The sequence below is a fragment of the Dermacentor silvarum genome, chromosome 3, assembly GCF_013339745.2.
Source record: "Dermacentor silvarum isolate Dsil-2018 chromosome 3, BIME_Dsil_1.4, whole genome shotgun sequence".
Lineage (NCBI taxonomy): Eukaryota > Metazoa > Arthropoda > Arachnida > Ixodida > Ixodidae > Dermacentor > Dermacentor silvarum.
This window is the reverse complement of record NC_051156.1, coordinates 145,549,806-145,571,675: the sequence shown is the minus strand read 5'-3', so window position 1 is coordinate 145,571,675 and position 21,870 is coordinate 145,549,806. Positions and strand designations below refer to the sequence as shown.

General features: G+C 44.7%; 1 protein-coding gene across 1 annotated transcript; it reads right to left on the bottom strand.

Annotated features, from left to right (window-relative positions):
* Positions 1-2,821: 2,821 nt before the first annotated feature.
* LOC119444853 (shematrin-like protein 1) lies at positions 2,822-18,189 on the bottom strand. Its single transcript, XM_037709195.2, has 3 exons — positions 18,077-18,189; positions 16,880-17,513; positions 2,822-3,642 (listed from the first exon to the last, which is right to left on the bottom strand). The coding sequence occupies exons 1-3, from the start codon at positions 18,077-18,079 to the stop codon at positions 2,822-2,824; spliced, it is 1,458 nt and encodes a 485-aa protein (XP_037565123.2). The 5' UTR covers positions 18,080-18,189.
* Positions 18,190-21,870: the final 3,681 nt, after the last annotated feature.

The following is a 21,870-nucleotide window of genomic DNA, read 5'->3' as shown; positions in this document are numbered from 1 at the left end:
GGAATCGCTGGCTCCGCAATGGGAGCCGTTGGTGCACCTTAGTTCAGTGAGTTGCCACGATGTGAAGCTACCCAGAGGGAGGGATTGCTTACGTCACGCGTGCGTTTGATCGCGCGCCGCTGCCGTTCCGGAGGAAATGCGGTAGACGCTTCACGCGTCTGTGAGGATTACTTCCTCCGACTTCCGTCGTGAGGCGCCACCCGGAGGGTACTCTCCCGCACGATCGTAAAGCAGGCGCGAACGCTAGCCGACGGTGCAAAGGAGGAAAGGACAATTGGAGAGGGTGGTGAACCGCTGGATAGGCCGCATCTGGCGGGCATTAAAAAAATAGAGGAGACGCTGATCGGTTACACTATCTATATAATTTGCCATTTTTGCAGAGCAGTTTGCTCACTAGAAACGGGAAGGCGCTTTCGGCGGCGCGCCATACGTTGCCTCAGCGAATGCGCACGAATACGAAACCATTACCGCTTTTGCCCTGTTTTCGTGCAATCTGCTGTCGGAAATTCAACTGGGTTTTCGCCCACGCACTGTGCTCCATTCCTGCTGCAAAATGTGGAGCGGCGGATTGAAGAGGTCTGTAGTAGTTGGCTGAAAATTAAGTTGCATAATAAGGAATGGAATATGTGTGTCGTATTTCACGGACCGTTGCTACATACGGACAGACTGTGTTGCCGGCTCTTGTCAATGTGCGACTTTCCTGTTGTGTAAAAATTTCACTTTTCACAAAAATTCGTGTCAGCGTTGTATGGCTAACTCCAAGACCCCGGAACGTCGGAAATAGTACCGCTCGTTGAACAATGCTAAAGAGAGTAGCGCCGCTTCCTGGCATAGTAAGTTTCACGCACATTATCTACACACATCTACCCCAACTCGACGCAAACTTACGCACACTCTATCGCCAATGTATTAAGAATATGTGAATGGGTTCACCGACACCGACAGCACACGGGTGGTCGAAACTGAATATTTCGTGAAGGCCCACATGAGTAAGCGAGTTACTAGCGAGGCTAAATATTTGCTACAAGTAATTACAACGAACAGAACAGCTAAGTTCCAAGGCTTGTGAGCAGCAAGAGCAAATTTATTGTAACTGGGCACACCGGAGAGCGATTAGGCACAAAAATATCAAACAGTGACCGCACCGACGATCTTCGGAGTCAGAAACGTGACAAGCTGCTGCTTCTAATAGTGAATTCCACTGGCGGATCTGGAGCGGTGTGCCGAATCCACGACGGAGCAAGAAAATCCGCCGCGGAGCGACCCGATCCCGATCGACCAGTGAAAAATAAACACGCTCCGGCAGGGATTGCAGCGGAAGTTGTCGCACGCATCCGGTTACCCATGTTGCCAATCTCGCATTAGACCACGTTGGGGGTTCTAGGCACAGCGGCAACTGCACTTCGCGTCTTCTTCGACGTAGCCGACAATTTTGGGGCGTTTGTGCGGAGGCTCTGCAAAAATTTCATTAAATAAAATTTCGTACAGTACGTACGACTCATCCTCATCGCTGCTGCTGCTGCCTTCTGAAGAGGAACTGTGCGAACTGTCGCTGTCGCTCAAAGCAACGAGCAATCCGGCAGGGTCGAACGACGCCATTTCAGAACTGTAAACAACGCCACAGGGTTACCAGACAGCGCTTGAAAAAGCGCTGCAAGCAACCGACGTACCCGATTGTTCCGGAAGTGACGGCGCCTAGTCGCTGAAGTTCCGGCGAAATCCGGCTCTATAAGACGGATCAACGCGGAGCGCTCCGTCGCGGAGCAAGTTGCCCCAAATCGCCCAGTGGAATATGCGATCTTGCTCTGGATCCGCCAGTGGAATTCAAATTCCAAGCCGCGGAGCAAAAAAACTTGCTCCAGGTCCGCCAGTGGAATTTACTATAAGTATTTGCCAAATAAAGATTTAAGAGCAAAACACACTGATTCTGATTCAATTCCTAAGCGATAAGCTGTGATAGATTGGAATACATATTTATTTATGTATTTGTTTATTTATGTATTATAAATACTTTCAAGGCCCGAAGGCACTACAGAAAGGACTGGTATGATTACAAACGTATGCAGTGAAATAACAGATAATGAGTTACAAGGTATTTTCCAAGGCGACCTTCAAACGTTCTGCATCTGCAATGGCATCAACGGAGGAGGGAAGGTGGTTCCATTCAGTGCTTGTACTTTGGATGAAAGAATCATTATATAAGTTAGTGCGACACAATGGTAAGCCTACTTTGAAAAGGTGATCGGTTCTAGCTGAAACATATGAAGGCGGTGAAAATAGAGCGGTCCGCTGTAAACACGGAGGCAATGGAGGCAGCTGAGGCAAGCAATGGATGCGTCATCACGTGATCAAACATGGCAGCGCCCACGGGAACACCGCGAAAAGGGTCAATACAACGTGACTGGCTTTCCGCGCTTGCGCAGTAAACATTCCATGCGAATTGCAATACGTTCTAGGCTATTGCTCTTGTACAAGCAAACGAGACAGTGCAATGAAAGCTCAACGTACCGAAGCAGCGGCCAGTGCCTAAAACGGCGCATGGACATCTGACATGTGCTATAGCTCATACAGCGAAACACGCAAGAAAAGAAAGGGAGGCGAGATAAAATTGTTGTGCAGCACAACTTTATTATTTCATTGCACCCATGGTCGACGATGGCGCAAGAATGCTGCAGATGCGCATAGCTTCTTTCCTTCAAATAACTTCCAGTTGAATGGTTTCTGCGAGAATCAAAAAGAAAGCAAGATATCGTTAGTGAAATTGATTTTGGGCAGAACCGAACGCGCTATTGGCTATCAATACGATGAGAACAAGTATTCACTAAATTTCAGCGCCACCAAAGCATTTTTTTTTGCATCGACAAGACGCTGACATCACCAAAGTAATGGAATTATTATCAATGCATACACTACATTTTTCTACCATCCGAAATAGAACAATTGTATACTCACACTTCTTCTTGCGCAGAAGGGCACCATAGTGGTAGGGAGAGCCAAGGCCGTAGCCGTAGTTCAGGCCATAGCCGAGGAGTCCGTGACCGTAACCGTAGTGGCCAACACCGTAGCCGAGGGTGCCAACACCGTAGTTGTACACTGGAGCGGCGTGGTAGCCGGCAACAACTGGGGCAGCATGAGCGACAGTGGCTACAGCTGGGGCGTGGTGGACGGCGGTGGCGTAGGAGGCGACGGCTGGGGCAGCAGCGTAAGCGGCCACTGGAGCGTGAGCTACGGTGGCGACAGCTGGGGCGTGGTAGGTGGTAGCAACCTTGGTCACGGCTGGAGCAGCGGCGTAGGTGGCGACAGCTGGGGCAGCGGCATAAGTGGCAACAGCCGGGGCGGCGTGGTAGGCGGCCACCCTGGTCACGGCTGGAGCAGCGGCAACAACTGGAGCAGCAGCGTAAGCGGCGACTGGGGCGTGTGCAACGGTTGCGACGGCTGGAGCAGCATGGGCGACGGTGTGCACAGCTGGAGCATATCCGGCATAGCCGAGACCGTAGCCGTATCCAAGACCACCGTAGGCGTGGCCGAGACCGTAGCCATATCCAAGACCACCGTAGGCGTGGCCGAGACCGTAGCCGTATCCAAGACCGCCATAGCCCAGACCGTAGCCCAGGACCGTAGCCGGTGTAGCCAGCGAAAGCGCTGGTGGCAAGAGCCAAGAGGACGCAGGCACGGATCTGCAGCGTTTTGAGTTTATCTGATCAATCTGCGCTTTTTGTGAAAACGTTCTTTTCACGGTGGAGATAAAGCAAGGCTGCTTGTATTTTTGAGACTCTTTAATGTAATGAGAGAGTTCTTCTTGTCATGGCCATTGTGATTTTCTGTTTTCTTTTATCACAAGGCTTTCCATTTCTTGGAGCCAAACCCAAACAGATAATATGGCAGGCATTGATAAATTCTCTATGAAGTTGTTTCTCGTGAACCTCATCAAGGTACAACAGTAAACTCCCTAATGGCATCAAACTTTAGAAACATTTAAAAACTTAACACATATTTCCCAGAACATACTACAACCTACCGTACACTACAAAATAATAAAAAAAAAACGTTGAGATCAAAGTATGTTCAGATGTTTTTACATTCTGATTAATTATCAAGTTCATGTTGTATATCCAAGGATAAGTAAGTTGCCTTACTTTTGCACATGCGTTCTTAAATTAGAACTTTCTGCATAAAAAAACTATATCAAGAGCTCTTTTTCATTGACGCAATGTTAACATGCTTTCTTCGGCTACGGAGGGACGGGGAGCAACAGGCTTGCTTACCATGGTGACTTTAGAGCTGCTGTTAGGCCAACTGCTAAAGGTGGGAAATTCGTGTGCCCTTTTATACAAAAAATTATTTCGTCATGGTATATTCCTAGCTAAAACTAAAACAGTACATTGTAGCAACAAAATAAAGAAAGGAGATGCTGAGATCATTTTGTTATTCCGCATGTATCAGTAAGCGAGTGAAACCCGACTTGGCATTCACGGTGTACGTTGGCTGAACTGTAATGAAGCACCGCGCCTTAACCTTGACGAGGACGCTTGTGGGTGTATGGAGAGAAGAGTGGGAAAAAAAAAGAAAGAAATGCGATACCTGCAGTAATGCTGGTCAGCCGTACAGTGGAGGGTCAGAACGCACCAAAGGCAGTTGCCCGGGGAAGGGTAAGCCGGTATCGTGCGGCACGTAGTAAGTGTTAAAATAGAATAAAAATTAATGAAGGCCGAATCGCACATGTTGGAATCTTTGATATTCGAAGAGTTGGATAAACTCTCAAGAACTAAATGCGATGCATGCAATCGTCTTCATTTTATTCCTCGACACGTGTAATGTCACTCTATTTACTGTACACACAGTGTAGTGCACACGGATTAGTTATTCACAGCTGAGAATTCAAAATTATGACAATAATAATTCGCAGTGCATTTATCTGCATAGTAAGTGGGCAAGCGTTGCGGATGTTTGCAAGTGATGTACAGTCCCCCTAGCGAAAAAAAGATTAGCAGAAGCGACTGGTGGCCGGAACGGCAAAATCACGCCACGCTTTCTGACGGCCACTCCTGCTATGGAAAATGTAATATGTCACTGCGGCCACCAGTAACTCGTGCTAATCTTTTTTTCCGCTGGGACTGTAGGTTTCGTGGGATCTTTCTAACCTAAGAATTATGCCTGAGTATCTTGAAACTCTTGGAAACTCGAAGCACTTTCTTTAAAAACGTCGATAGTTCTTTGTAAGCCTTAAGGCGATATCATGCTCTAATTTCAAAGGGAGGCGTGCAACGGCAGCCTGCAATACAGTTGCAACCAGCAGTCCAGGGTCAACCAGTTTTTCGGATAAATTTAACAGTGATTCTGCCGGTGTCATGCGCTCCTAATTTGGTGAAGCATCTTGTTGATTCTCGCCTTTTGGTCAGTCCTCATAGTGCCTCTGTCTTGCGTGCCATTGGCAGGTTATGAAACAGCCCTGTAATATGCAACGTATAATATTTTCTAGGTAGTTTTGGTGCCTAGGTATTCTAATTTTATTAGGGTAACACAGGGTGTAGTCTCTAGTAATGTTTTTTTTAACTATAGACAGTTATCTGTTGTGAATGGCTCACCCAAAGCAATAAAAAATTATTTATTACTTTATTGTCATATTTACAACTAAAATATTGTTCTATAGTTGTTTTTTGGTCAAGTTTACGCTCTATGACCACAAAAAAGGTACATTGATTGTTCTTATTTACCTTTCTGTGGAACTCCCGCCCCTTGGTGCTTCGTATCGCAATATCAAGACCCACCACGGCAGCTCGTTGTCAGGGAGTACTAGATAATTCAAAGCTGTGTCTAATTCAAACGAAGCTTTCTATGTCTCACTGATTCGTCCGTGAGCACTGAAAACGTAGTGCAGGAAAGCCAACTTACACAATGGAACTATCTGTGCATGTGCGCACACAATAAAACGGCGCACGTCATACGCATCGTAGAACCCTATAGTTTACATTCGCAGTTGTACCGATAAGAAAAATGGGAGCTGCAACGCCACGCTACCCAGACGAACTGCATATATCTGCATTGCATCACGCGCGTCACGCAATGCATTCCCGGCCGTCAACCATGGGTAGGGCGCGGGTGTAGCACACGGTAGAGGCTGCCGTACACGAACGTAAGCGCGAGCGCGATCGTGCTCGTAAGGCCGATCCCGTGTATCGGCAACGGCAGATCCTGACCGTCTACCACAGCTATCAAAAGGCAATACTGTGTAAATGCAGAGTCGTCCTTGAAAGTGTGACTGTGTGCGTGTAATGAATGGCTACATGATCAAAAATAAAGGCTATGCAACTTAACGAAATGCGTCTTCATTCAGCTTCAACTTTCAAAAAACACAATCTTCAACATGCAGTGAAATCACATATGCAGCACATCAGGTCGCTCAGCATTTCTTGGGTTCGTTGCGTTGGCTTTGATTCAGTGTGCATGGGCTGCACATTCAGCTTTGATTTTTTTAATGTGGTCAGTTTGCCCGACATTCATTTGCGAACGGTATTATATGCATGTATGGAGTCGTGTAACTAATTTTTTCCCCTAATGGACGCTGTGCAAACGTTGTATTTTACATTGTATAAAAATGATAAATACTTGGTACGTCTTTGCTTATTGAAAGTACGTTTTGTTACGAATATATTTAAATTCCTAGATTTCAACACCATTTATTTTTTACCCTTTGCAAATATTGCGTCTTGATAGATATTTGTCACTGTTTCTTTCAATGAAAACAAGAACCAAGGAATTCGGCAAAATATCGAGCTCAGTGCCCCTCGACTTACAATGCCGAAATAAGGCTTCAACGTAACACGTTTAGGAACGTAGACGAGGCTATTTTACCACTTACGTTATTACATATAAGCGTTCTTTTTTTAAGAATGAGTACTGCCCTTTATCCTATAAGCAAATTGGTGCAGGAGAGCGAGCAGCATACAATGTTATCCCCTCTCCTCAGCCATATACTATGCAGCCATATACTATAATAAAGCGGGCACTATAACGTAAAATGATTCCAAACTGTTTTGACTCCAAACTCCTGACGTCAAATTTACGTAACCACCGACGCAAGCATCGGGCGGTGACCCGCAGCGTTGTCTGAACAACCCACTCAAACACTCCTCGTTTATAGGAGGTCACCTTTGTGCGCTTTCAAAACCAGAACATTGTCTACACTCAGCGGTTTTTCTTATCTAATTGGCTGACAAGAGGCGAGGAGCACGCTCTAGTGGAGAGGGTTTCGATGGGGCCGAGCCAGCAGAGTGAAAATTGACAAAAGCATGAAGAGTATGGGGCCGGCTTCTCCGATTGGTTCGCTTCGCCTTACTTAGCTTGCGGTGGCTGGTCGAAAAACGCGGTGGCGTGCAACGGAAGGATAAGAATGCCGTTGAAACAGATCCTCAGCAAGGCAGAGTTGGCAAAGCGATGTCGTATGCCTGCCGAAAGGCTCGATAACGTTTGACTGCCACGCAACAAGGTTTATCATGCACGAATATATGCATGCTCTCCGGCAGGTGCGAGTGTGTATATATATATATATATATATATATATATATATATATATATATATAGCGAGGGCCTGAGCGATTGGCGGGCCGCCACCTTCTATTCCTTTCGGAACAGGGCAGTCTGTCGCTATTCAGAAAAAATTGCAGTTTTGTTCAGCATTTTAATGCACGTTTTTTTTTTTCGTGTACACGTGGCCTTGATGTGGTCAGTTTTCGTGGTTTTGTGAGGTCGCGTGACAGACAGGGGAGGTGGGCGTAGCCAGGAAACATTAGACCAATAGCAATAATGGTGAAAAGGCGTCCAATCAGGAATGATTATTTTTCTTTTGTGCGGTTGGATAATGCATAATCAGTATGTACACATTATATCAGATGGGGAGCTATCGCGGTTTTCGTGACGTCGTGTGACAGACAGGCGAAGTTCGGAGTGGCCCGAAAATGTTTTGACCGATCGTGGAGGCTGATTGCAGAAACTGTAATCAAAACAGTTTCAAATCATTTTACGGTATAGCGCCCGAAGTCTGTTACCTGAATTAAGGTCGGTCTATTTTTACAAACACAAGAAAATATGTCCTTTGTAAGCTCCTGGTCTTAGAAATAGACAGCCACTTTGTTCCTAACTACACTGAATAGAACTTTCTGTGTTCTAAAACACGCGTTGGAAATTTCAATGTGCTTTAATTGCACGAAAAATCCAAGTGTTCCTTTAACTTGCCGCGGCGGTATAGTGGCTTTGATGTTGAGCTGCAACGTTCGCTTCCGACGATATACCATTTCCCGCATAACATAACGATGACATAAACCACACCTGGGGAGTACTTAAAGAAGGGTTTCTCATGCGTTTTGCGGCAGCCTTGTCGCCTTTCAAAACAAATTCGATGGCGAAGCTGGGAAATCTTATTGGTGGCAGAAAAGCTAGAGGCGCATCATGACTCGTGACAAGGTGACACATAAATGAAGCCTCTCCCGCTGTATAGACAGTTGTCAGTAGCGCTTGTCTTCATGTGAATTGTCTTTTTGGGGTGGTAATCTGTTTTATGAGCAATGCAAGACCAACTGGCCCCAACTATTAATTATTCTTAACACGGGTAACCCTTAAACATATTATAATGAAACAAACCAACGCGTTACACGCAAATGCAATAGTCACTACGCGCGCCACGTAGCGAAACAGCAATCTACGAGAACGAACGACCAGGAAAAGTGTGGGCTATTAGGAGACAGAGAGGCCGGGTGAGGAGGGATTGTCGCTAAATTTAGCTTTATTGAGGGGGTTTCTTGCTGCGCCAACGTAGCTGTGCTCCATCCCGAACCAAAACCCTTTGCGGCAGCTGGCGGACGGCGTGGCAGCTAGTGAAATGGCACTCGGCGGCGCCAAGGCAAATAGCGACAGCAATACAGGCATTCCCATCCTGCTGACTATGTGGTTAATTGTACTCATTCGTTGGTGACTGTTCCTACTTGTTCTCGGCATGGAGAGGAATCGTTTGATGGCATTTATTGTTCATAAATCTCCAAGTCACCTAACTTACTGTTTTGTTATGGAAGGGGTTACAAGACACCAAAATTCGAGATGCAGCAAGCGCGTGCCTTCTACCGGTGACAGTGCCGCATATTCATTGAAAACCTGTAGCTCTGTAGCAAAAATACTTCCGTATAGGGATTCTTTGTCTTCTTTTTCATTTCAAGGTAAGGGGTCGACCTATATCTAACTCGACCTATATTCAGGTTTGTACGGTATCTTAAACTTACAACGCCATAGGGTAGTATTAGGTTAAATCCTGCTTCAAAGCCCGTAAGCCAGGCCCAGTAACACTTGCATAAAACCAGGCTTTCAAATTATTGTCAGAAACGACATGAGCACCAAATTACAGAACACACATGAAGTCGTTGCAAGACATGCCTTGCTAACTCATTAACTACGTATACTCAATCACGGAAACCAATTCACATATATATGAAAGGACAATAAATTCACAGGATCAGGGAGAAGTTATGCTGACCCCGGATTTGTGGGAATCGATGAGCAATCTATGAAGTGGGTTAGCACTTATATAATTTACTGAATATATATATATATATATATATATATATATATATACAGGGTGTTTCAGCGAACACTTTCAAAAATTCTTAAAGGTTGCTAGTGGCCGATAGCACAATTCTAGTTCATGAGCTGGTCTACTCGAAGAGGCGGACATTACTTGCACAAAAAATTGAAATGCATAATCAAATAATTAACAAAAATTCACTAATTAAGTTTTTAACTAATTGCCTGGTGGCCCATATTGCAATTTACAAATTATAGCCGTGGAGTTCGCAAGGTGGATCCACTTGGAACGAATTCTCGGGATGACACCAGTTTCGAGATATTAATTCCAGAACTTTGCGGAGCTGATTACCTGATGATCAGGTGATCATTACCTGATGGCCCATATTGCAATTTACAAATTGTAGCCATGGAGTTCGCGAGGCTAATCCACTTAGAATTCATTCTCAAGATGACACCAGTTTCGAGATATTAATTCCCGAACTTTGCGGAGAAATGCATTGGCGTTCCAGTTAGGTTCTTAAAAAACGTCACTTCATGCATTGAAGCTCAAAATTAACTGGAACGCCAATGCATTTCTCCGCAAAGTTCGGGAATTAATATCTCGAAACTGGTGTCATCTTGAGAATGAATTCTAAGTGGATTAGCCTCGCGAACTCCATGGCTACAATTTGTAAATTGCAATATGGGCCATCAGGTATTGATTTGAAAACTTAATTAGTGAATTTTTCTTAATAAGTCGATTATGCATTTCAATTTTTTGTGCAAGTGATGTCCGCCTCTTCGAGTAGACCAGCTCATTAACTAGAATTGCGCTGTCTGCCACAGGCAACCTTAACTAAATTTTGAAAGTGTTTGCTGAAACACCCTGTATATATATATATTTAAGGACAACGAAACACTACCACACGCTTTCCGTTGGGGCTCCTGAAATGAGCAGTTGGTATTATTCTCTCATTCACTTGGAGGTTCTCTTATTTTTAAAAGAATTTACACCAGTATTGGCTGGAAGGTTATGCCAGAATACATACAGTGCTACAGAAGAGACTGATGAACAGTATCTGTAGATGTATGTATTGAAAGACACAATAAAGACAATACTGAATTTCGAGGCGGAAGGAACACCACACTCTAGCTCCCTTGAAAGAGGGGCTTAAAAAAGCGCCGTGCTCGAAAGTTGCCGTCCCCCTTTTTTTTCCTTTACGCTGCTAATCATCAGTTCCCGTGTGATGGTTTGGGCAGAAACCACAAACGTTGCGAATCTTCAAGTCGCTTGAACGCTTTGCGCACATTGGCAGCTTACATTTTCTAGGCACGAGAGACGCACCATTCTGCTCTCACAAATCTGCAGTCATTAATGTTTCTCAAGCTAGCAAACTCGGCATTCTTTTCACCGCTCTTTGGGCTCGGTTCAGTGCCTTCCCAAAGTAAGGTGCCTCTTGGAAATATATGCCTCCAGTTGTAGGAGGATAGCGTGAGGTGTTACACTGTGTTTGCTTCAAAAGGAAAAAAAAAAGATCTCGGAATACAATTAGCCTCACTCACACGTGTTTGACTGGATTCAGTAATGCAATAATAAAACCTCAAAAAGCCCGAATGTGGCAAACAGAGTGAATAAAGAAACCAGAAATGGCAACTTCACAAGAAACAACTGTATTCATCGAGAAAGGAGCTGGTAAAAATGGTCATGCGAATTTTATTGTTCCCACCTGCACCATCGCAGGTGATTTCTCAATGCCGCACCATGTGGGCCCCAATTCACAAAAACTTCTTACTCTAGAATTTTTCGTAAGAAAGAATTTTAGCCAAACCGGATGCCAGACATGTCATTAGCAAAGGCGGCCAACCAATGGCAAAGGCAACACACGAAAGAAAGGTTTTGTGAATCTCGCCCCTGATTTATTAAAACCACTGTGGCGTGCGTATTTCAAACGCAATAAGAACTATCAGGAGCAGATGGTGCATTAAGGCAGTGTAGTAGGTGGGCACCTAAAGTAACGGCTGCGCTGTCGCAGGGCCCTTTGTGTGATTTATATAAACGCATGTTAATCGTTTAAAAAAATCTAATCTATGTGTCACACGTCTTCCCAAAAGAGAGGCCGAAGCGATGAATAGGCTCAGAGAACACCAGTGGAAAAACATATTACAAAGCGGTGTTCTCTATGAATAAGGAGAGCATAAAGATAGATTTCGCATTTGACGTAACTGTTACTGTTGTTGCCCCCCATCGCCGCATATACACTAACAAAACTTCACGTGAAAACCCACCTTTAATCAGATGAGCATTCTTTGGGAACATGACGCATTTTCACGGGAAAGACCATGCATCTATGGGCAGTATAATGTCAAACTATTCCACTCTGACATCATTCCAATCTCCTGGCGTCAAAGTTACGTAACCGCTGACGCAAACATCTGGCGGTGAACGCCAGCGTTGTTTGAACCGCCCAATCAAACACTCTCCTCGTTTACAGAAGGTCACTTTTGTTTGCTTTGATAGCAAACAGCAGTGCCTACCTTGGAATGTTGTTCTCACCTAATTGGCTGGAAAGAGTCCAGGTGCGCACGCAAGTAGAGAAGGTTGCAGTGGTCCCGAGCTAGCACCATGAAAACAGATAACTGGGCGAGGAGGGCAGTACCGGCGTCTACGATTGGTTCATTTCCCCGTGCTTAGCTTAGGGCGGCTGACGGAAAGTTGCGGCGGCTGCACCGAACTCATTTTGGTGTTTAGAGTTAGCTTAATTCTTGCTGATTGTTTTCTCACACAAAAAATTATCAGAAGAAAGCTTTTACGAGCGAGTTTTAGTATACAAGCATGTAGAGTCGTGAGACCACAGTCTCTAACTTCTTGGTTACTAAACATGGTGAATAATACCAGGTTATTTCTTGAAGGTAAGCAGCCCAAAAGCAAAAAAGTAGCAATAGCATAATCAGCGAATAATAATAAAAAAGCATTCTAGTTGATGTCTGGATTCCTAATTAGGTTCAACTTATTTATTATACGCCTTTTTTGCGTGTAATTGGAGAAAAATTAAAAAAAGAAACGGATCTTGCGTGACGGTGCCAAGACATAATTATGAGGCATGTCGTATTGCGGGGATACGGATGCTTTCGACCACCTGCGGCTCTTTACCAAGAACCCAGTGCACGGTACGCGATCGTGTATGCATTCGGCCGCCTTATACAGAACGCCGTCGCCGCGGCTGGTGTCGAACCCACGACCTCAACCTCAACTGCGCAACGCCATAGCTACTGGGCTACTACGGCAGGTCGCCTAACTTGATACGCCAAGAGCAAGGCATGTCGGTTATTTAATAAATTTCTACAGGAACAGTACTGCACGTGATAGTCATTTCAAGAAAGGGAAATTCAAGACTATTATAGAAACTAGGCGTTTGTGTGGTCCGGTTATCTTGCGTCCGTGTCTGTATGTCGTACCTTCTTTCGCGATGTATTGGGTATATTTCGCGGTGTTCTTTCAATGGTTGCAGAAAAGAAAATGTCCCTTGTATTTATACAATGCTATAAAGTTGTGACTCAGCCTGTTGCTATTCGGAATAATTTTTTTAGCTCTTCCTCAATATTGATTATTCTATGGGCATATTAGCGTGGTTCTCGATACCATTCCCAAAGGCGTGGCGGAATGAAGATAGGCGGCAATAAATAGAACTATTATCAGTAAATTAGAAATGAGAGACGTAATGTTTGGCAAAAAAGAGACCAACGCCCGTTGATTTTTGTTTAAACACTGACGTTTAAGGCCCATTGTTGTTCTATATAATTAAAAACAACTCTGAGGACGTACTAAAAAAATTCAGCAAGGTGGTAGCACGTACTTTGAACTTACGGGAAAGCCGAGTGAAGAACATGCGTTTTGTCAGAGCAATCTAATGTATGGTGACGCCACCCCTAGCAGAACTCTGTGATGCCTGCGTATAACATCTGCACAGGCGACACCCGAAGAGAGAAGACGGGATGCAAAAGCATCCAACAATGGCATGAATCTTTTTAGCGCGTGACGCTTCCCTTGTCGACCATTATCTGATGGTCGAGCCTAGACGATTCGAGTCCGAATGTTCTTGACACTATCAAATTAGGCAAAGTTTGTGGAGAGTGATAGTAAGGCCTGGGAAAAGTTGAACCATGGTATTTCGCTGTAATCCTATCGGCTACACAACTAGCCTCCCAGTCAGCAAAGTACTCTCTCGATGTTGACACATGAAATTCTCTCATGTGTCATCTGTCAAGGTGTTCCCTCGATGTTGACATATAAAGGATAAGAAAAACGGAGGAAAGGTGTGCTTTACACATTTTTCTTTCAGTGATTGTTGAGGAGCAAGACTTTACTTGCTTATCACGCTCCGCACTCGAACTTCTAGTAGACTGTCAGGAATCGCAAGCCGGGAAGGCTTGGCAGGGGCTTCACTCATACAAGATTTCATTTATACTGGGGAAAAATGTGGTGTTACCTCTAAACAATACTCGTTAAGGAAGAAATCCCGGAAGAATCAGCTTTGGTCAATAAATTTATAAGCCGTAGCTGTGTAAACGTCTCTCAGGCCATTATGTATGTAGTAACCCCCCCCACAAACACGCACGCACGCACGCATACACACACACATTTATATATATATAATCTATATATACAAGTATATATATATATATATATATATATATATATATATATATAATACAAAGAGCTGTTACGTTGGGGTGCGTTTCTTTTAAAGATGAACTAATGAAAGGGCGCCGCTCCGACACCACGCCGCTGCGATGACAAGCGCACTTCGTTCTCCTCTTCTTGTGTCCTTGCCGTAGCTTTAGCGTAACAATATATATATATATATATATATATATATATATGACATATTTACATGCATCACTTTTCTTCAGAACAGTTTGGATATAATGCCCCTGCATTCTTCTTTGCTTTCCTTGCGTTTGCTGTTCTTCTCAGACGTCTGCAATCCGGCCCCGTTGTTATTGCAGACACATCCAACGCCTGTGTGGGAATCCGTGCGAAGCGAAGCTTTGGTTACTACTAATACGCTTGAAAAATTGCATCGGCAGTTATGATAATCCCTAACGCGAAATTTGAGCGCAGCTTTATGCGTGTTTTCATTGCGCGATATCATGGGGCATCGCACCGATCAGTGACTGGCAGAGCCCCGACGCGCGGCGCTATACGATATAATCACACCACTCATTGCCGTTTACCGGCACTGCAGCTTATTCAATCTTGATATTACAGGGAAACGCTTGCGCCGAAGGTTATGCGAGAAGGCGAACTTTCTGATTCTTTTTTAACACGAAAGTGTTTTATGCCGGAATGTGCGATGAACTTCCGTTACGGATGTAACGGACGTGGCGTTCCCCGCCAACGAGTAAAATGCGTTATGTTGACAGTGGTGGCACCGCCATCAAGGAGCGGTGAAGCGAAGCACTGCAGCGTGACACTAACGAGTGCCGACATGCAGCGCTTCGGTAGTCACAGCGTAACGGAGGCTAAATCCAACGTGGTATAGCCTGGTGTTGGCACTTTCCGCTCACGGTTTGTCATTCGCGTCAGATTCGCCTGTGGAACCACGTCGCATACGGAGCGCAGATTCAGCATACATCAGCAGTGCTTACACGCCGTCTACTGCTTCGCTTGCGATTACACCAACTAAGAAAACTGCTGCGCTAAGTGGCGCAGAAAGGCAGCGGCGTCGACGGGTGAATCTCGCTGTGGTACGGCGAGAGACACGCCAGCGTGATGAAGAATGCCTTCGTCAGTTCGCGGCGCAGGCTTCGAACTCTGCCACTCGAATTCCTGAAGCTGAGCGCGTCGGAATTCAACTGGCTGCCCAAAACACTACGCAGTCGGGAGCGAAACGCTCGTACCGTCGCCGAAGTGGCACGACAGCTGGACGCCGCTCGCCAACGGGACGCCGTGCTCAAACCAAGCTTGCAACACGGTCGCCGGCCAGAAAATCGTGTGCCTTTCGCTTCAGCAGACCGTGAGTTCACAAAGAAAACATGCAACAGCTTCTGTTGCCGCTGCCGCGGATCCATAGACGGTGCGCTCCTCTAGCGCCATCTCTTAGCGGTCGTCGCAAGTCTTGCGCTGCACTACGCTTTTTTACTCACGCTGTGCTCTGCGTTCGCTTTCATCTTCCGCTGTGTTCGTTCACTTGGCGACGTCGAGGGAAAGAGCCAACTGCCGACGCTAGCCACAGGAACGGGCGCCTAAAAGATGCGCTCTAAGACTGGTTTGGCTTCGCTTTGATGGACGAGTTGGCAACATTGACGAGATTCACGAGTTGTGGAGCATGTTCGTACGGGAGGATTGTCCAAGAAAGAGCACAGACACACAACCTCAAACGTCTTGTTTGTTTGCTTTTCAAGCTTAAGTTGCGTGGTTGTTGTCGGTTTTGTTTACCATGATCCTCCTCGACCAGACAAGCTTTCGTCAGGCTCTCGATTTCACCCACTGGCAAATACTCAATGGCAAAATAAAAACAAATAAGTAAATAGGAGAATATTTTATCATTCGCCACTAGAGTAACGCATCGGTCCGCTTTAGAAATGCATATGTGCAATGGTTATAGACGCCATTTTGCTGGTAATTTCATTTGGCGCATAGTAGCACCTAGGGACACCCAATATCCCCCAATTGGCAGTAAACGGCCAGACATTTACAAACCGCATCGTGAGGGGAAGAGCGAAAGAAATTTGTCGCTTTAATAAAAATCTGTGCCACATGCGATACCTCTAAGACGGTTCCTCCTGTACTAGAAAGCGATGAAGCGCAGTAAAGGTTCAGCATATTGAAGTAAACGTCAGTCCCCAAAACAGCACCTTGCTTGCTTGGACTTCACCTTATATAGAGAAACACACAATGAAAGAATGCCAGCAGAAATGGATTTGTTTTGATGAACAATTTTTTATTCCCGTGCGTCCATAGTTGAAAATGGCGCGAGGTTGAAGGAGATGCCTATAACTTGTCTTCTTTGTGAAATAAGTTGCAGTTGGATGGTTTCTGCGAAAAGCAAGAAAATAACGACATTGTTAGTCAACCGAGACGACACCACTTGCCCGAATATTCAAAGCATTTAGCATCACTTTCTTAATATTTTTTTTTCGTTGAATCGAACGCGATATTGTCTATCCCTGAAAATAAAAACAGGTATACAAATTTTCTCAGGACAGCCAACACAGCTTTTTTAGTGTTTAAATTTGGCTGTATATACTAACGCAATGAAATTGACATAGCGTTTTTTTTTTTTCATTATGTGCGTCTACTGGCTGAATTAGAAAAATGTATACTCACACTTCTTCTTGCGGAGAAGGGCACCATAGTGGTAGGGAGAGCCAAGGCCGTAGCCGTAGTTCAGGCCATAGCCGAGGAGACCGTGACCGTAACCGTAGTGGCCAACACCATAGCCGAGAGTGCCAACACCGTAGTTGTACACTGGAGCGGCGTGGTAGCCGGCAACAACTGGGGCAGCATGAGCCACAGTGGCCACAGCTGGGGCGTGGTGGACGGCAGTGGCGTAGGTGGCGACGGCTGGAGCAGCAGCGTAAGCGGCAACTGGAGCGTGAGCCACGGTGGCGACAGCTGGGGCGTGGTAGGTGGTAGCAACCTTGGTCACGGCTGGAGCAGCGGCAACAACTGGAGCAGCAGCGTAAGTGGCGACTGGGGCGTGAGCAACGGTAGCGACAGCTGGAGCAGCGTGGGCGACGGTGTGGACAGCTGGAGCATAGCCGGCGTAGCCGAGACCGTAACCGTATCCAAGACCACCGTAGGCGTGGCCGAGACCGTAGCCGTATCCAAGACCACCGTAGGCGTGGCCGAGACCGTAGCCGTAACCAAGACCGCCATAGCCCAGACCGTAGCCCAGGCCGTAGCCGGTGTAGCCAGCGAAAGCGCTGGTGGCAAGAGCCAAGAGGACGCAGGCACGGATCTGCAGCGTTGCGGGTTTATGTGATTAGGCTACGCTCTTTGCTGAGGTTGTTCTTAGGGCTCTGGAGACACAGCAACGTAGGTTCAGCTTTTTTGATGTCCAGTGCTATTTTGATATGCAGTGCTATTTTCTAATTTAGTTCTGAAAGAAAATTTCATCAAGTGCTGTACCTCTAACCTGCGCAGATAATATATTTTTCATTGATTTTTTGCTATTAAAGTTATTGCAAAAGAACATTATCTGGATAAATCAGAAAACTTGCGAAATGTTCCATAATTTGAGTCAGAAGCAATTTAAAGCTCTATTACATAGTTCTTCGAGCATCCTGCAACCTGTAGTGTGGCACAAAATAAGCAAAAGTCTCTGGTTAACCTGCTGAGATGTTTTACATCATAACTAGCTACCAAGTGGTGTTGACAATTGAAGAATGAATGAATCATACGTCCTACTTGTGTAATTAGAATGTTCTGCATAACAAAAACTACATTGCCTGCGTTTTAATGATGGAAATTATCAGAAGCTTTCTTTGGATCTAGAGGGATCAGAAAGACAGGCTTGCTTACCATGGTGACTTTAGAGCTGCTGTTGAGCCAACTGCTGAATCTGTGCAGTTCGTGGGCCCTTTTATACAAAACGTATGCCTTCACGGTATGCTCTACGGGGAAACTAAATACAAAAAGTTTGGGACCATTTTGTTATTCCACATGACTCCGTAAAGGAGCAAAACCGGAGTTGGCGCTGACGGTGGGCATTGGCCAAACTGTAATAAAGCGCTGCGCCTTAACCTTGACGATGAGGCTAATAAGAGATTTCAGAGCAGATATGAAAAAAAAGAAAACACCGAGAGAGCTGCTCAGTGCGGCGCAGCCCGGCATTGAAGGGTCACGTAGCACCGAATGCCGTAGTGCGAGAAGAGAGTAAGCCGACATTCTGCAGCACGTAGTAAGAGTTCTAATCGATGAAACGAGAACCGTGAAGAGCCAATTGCACATGACGGAATCTATGTTATGCGAAGCGAGTCAATAAATCCTCTACAGCAAAATTCAATGCTCACCTTCGCCTTCATTTTTTATCTATTGACGCTGGTAATGTCACGCATGTTTTACGAATATGCAGTGCGCTGTCTACGGTATGATTAATGACAGCTAAATAATTCAAAACTATTACCAATCCTATTTCACTTTGCGTTCATGTGCGTAGGAAGCCCGCGAGCGTGCGGGATTGTTCCAAGTGACTAACATTTCGTGCAATATTTCTAGCCCCAGAATTATGCTTGAGCACCTTCAATCAGTTAGCGGCCAGGGCTGCTAACTGCTGTCTCATAATTTTCAGTGATTCAATAAAAAAATTCAACTTACGCCTATTTACGAGTTGGCTACCTGAATTTAGATAACACAATTTATTATCTGATAAACCTATCGGCTATACATTGGTTGGTAGTGCTGTAGGACCACCCTTATCTCCTTCAACGAACACAATTTTTGCGTGCATAAGGTGGTATGCTGTTTATTTGTTTCAGTACTGTCATTGCGAGGGTGCACTAGGTAGTTCAAAGGTTTTTCTCATTTACAAGCTCCCCGCTTGCTTGGATGTCCATATCCAGTGGCGACCGGGATTATGCATGCATGTATCAAGTACTCTAAATAAGTTTCTTTCTGGAACTGGTCTTGGCAAGTATTCTATTTTAGTACGTTTGAAAATGAGAAATATTCAGTATTGATTTCCTCATTGAAAATGCCGCGATTTTGTAGTTGCACATTGTAGTTGGTTTAGTTAGTAAAATTTTTTTCGTCTTTTTCGGTTTGCGTATTTTGCGTCATGTTGTGTACTTGTCACGGCTTGTTCACTGTAAACAAGAATCAATGCATGCATTCAACTAAATATGGAGCCGAATGCTCGTAGACTTGCTATGCTGAGATCATGCTTGAGCGACACACACGCGTCGAAAAAGATCAGGGTTTGTACCAATTGCGATGATATATTTAAACATTTTGTGCAAAACTGCGTACAGTGCTTTTTCTTACAGGGAAAATGAATGACGCAGGACCGGGAGCAGCATACAAGGTTATCCTTCTGCCATCTGCCAAATGTTCGGCAGGGTGTTCTAATGGTAAAGAAGGTCAGTTGCCTATATTGCATTATCCCTATTTCTAACACAAGATATTCTGCTTATAAGGCTACCATTTTGTTTTCGCCAGTATCATGACCAGAAGCCATAACAGATTTGTAGGCCACTTAAAACACAAGTTTCAATTTTTAGTATTTTCTGTTTGCCTAAAAACTTCGAGGTGAAGCCCTGTATTCCTTCAGTTAGGCGCTCTGTTTCAGAACCCAGAAGCCGTGATTCGATGTTTGAGCAAAATTAAAAACTGCCTTGCTACAATGAAATATAACAACGCGTTTTACAGAGCATACCAATTTCTGTCACAACAATTATGATCATGTGAGGAGTTAAAACTATCAAAAATATCGTCTCAAAGAAGGAACTAAACTAACCACACGGTGATAGCTTTGATACACTAAATTGAAATGCTGTCGAGTACACGGTGCTGATATTCTATAATACTTCAAGATGCCTCTTAATCTCTCTTCATAAGGAGCCTACATGCAAGCGCTGTTTAAAACAGCGCTTGCATGTAGCCTCCCTAGCTCTCCAAAGTGCTGGTGCTGTGGCACTGTTTACCAGGCATGCTTTTCAGAGTGTCTTGGCTTGAGATTAGTAATAACTGAACTCTTCATTTAACTAATAAATGGCCCCTTTGACCGAAAGCACACGACGGAGGGTGTAGTGCACCTGTGGGTTCTGTGATACAGCTGAATTTCATTGCTGCCATGGGATGACTCTGCTTTACACATGCTTCACGCCATAGACGTGCGAAGAGAGTCTCGGTGAAGGCAGATGCGAAAATGTAGACGCAAAGCATAAAAATAATGGTGTGTACAAGGTTAATGTACGCAAAAGAAGTGTTTACACATTTTCTGCATTTTCGATGTAATACCATATGACCTTTCGAGTGTATTCTTCAACATTTCTTTGAAAGACAAGTGTAATCCCCGACAATCGTCAACTTGACATAATTCACTTTCCTTACGCATTTGCATAATACTTGATGCATTTGTGAGCTATACTATTAGATTCCTTAACTGAAATACATATCATGCAATGAGTTCTCTTAAAATGTGCCTTCCAAGGACAATCAAATCTGGAGTAACAGAAGCAGCCTTGCTAAAGAGAAAATTACAATGCTTTTGTTATAGGCACAGCGCAGGACCTACTGTCAAATTAGCACCGCAGAAGATCAAAGCAACTACAGGTCCTGTAATCAACATGATTGTTGCTTTTAGTATATTGTCTTAAAATCACATAGTGTCATTTCCCTAAAAATACTTTTTCACATAGCCATACTGAGGCTTAAACTAAACTGATTTTATTAGCATTGATTGTCAAATCTTATGTATATTCATTTTCAAGAAATATCTTTAAATACTTAGCACGTTGTTATCATCTCAGATTGGTACATTGCAAAAATAATATGTAATTCTTTTACTTATTGATCATGATTGCACTGAGGCTGTATGTGTTTAGCGTATTCTATTAATCTTGCATGACACTGAAGGGGCATCCACTATCCAAAGTCATTGTGAAATGATGATTGTCTGTACTGGTCGATGGAGATATGATTGGTTGATGGAGGCTAAACCACACGTTTGTAGCATTCACGTAAACGCAACTCGTATTATATGCCCCTTATAAATATCTGAGTGCATATGAATGCCCAAATTCTCATATACGGGGCATATTTACACGGAATGATGCGCAAGTTCAGGGAGCTGCAGCATTACGATGCCGAATGATGTGAAAGGGTAGGACTGATATGGTTGATATACAGTCAGCATGCTGTCCTGTTCTTCTCTTGCTGTTGGTCCCCTGTAAGTGATGTTGCTTTTCATTATGTTTGTTGTCGTTTTCTGAAGTGATATTTATACTCACGTTGTAGTACAAAGAAGGCATGCTTGATAACTGATATTATGGGCAAATTGTGCCGATACCTTTCAACAGCGGAGCTGTTTCAGCCGTTCGTAATGTGTGCCGCCTGCCACTGCGTTGCCTAGCAACCACCTCGTGGAGCGTTGCGTGCTATGTTCGCTAGAGAGAAAGAGAGAATGAGAACGGGAGAGAGTGCGCGCGTCGCGCGCTATGCTCAATAGAGAGAAAGAGAAAATGAGAGCGAGCGAGACAGAGAGAAACAAATTGTAGCAGCACCAACGAGGCAACGCGCAGAGGTGCTGCCGACGCCATCCGAGCTTTTCCGTTTCCCCGCTTTAGCGACGAATGCTCGCGGTGTCCGTGACTGCA

What these genes read in the sequence shown, in the direction of transcription:
- LOC119444853 (XM_037709195.2), bottom strand. An exon ending in CCTTCTCCGCAAGAAGAAGT is followed by an intron (nt 3,643 to 16,879) that starts GTGAGTATACAT and finishes TCTTGCCACCAG; the next exon opens with CGCTTTCGCTGGCTACACCG.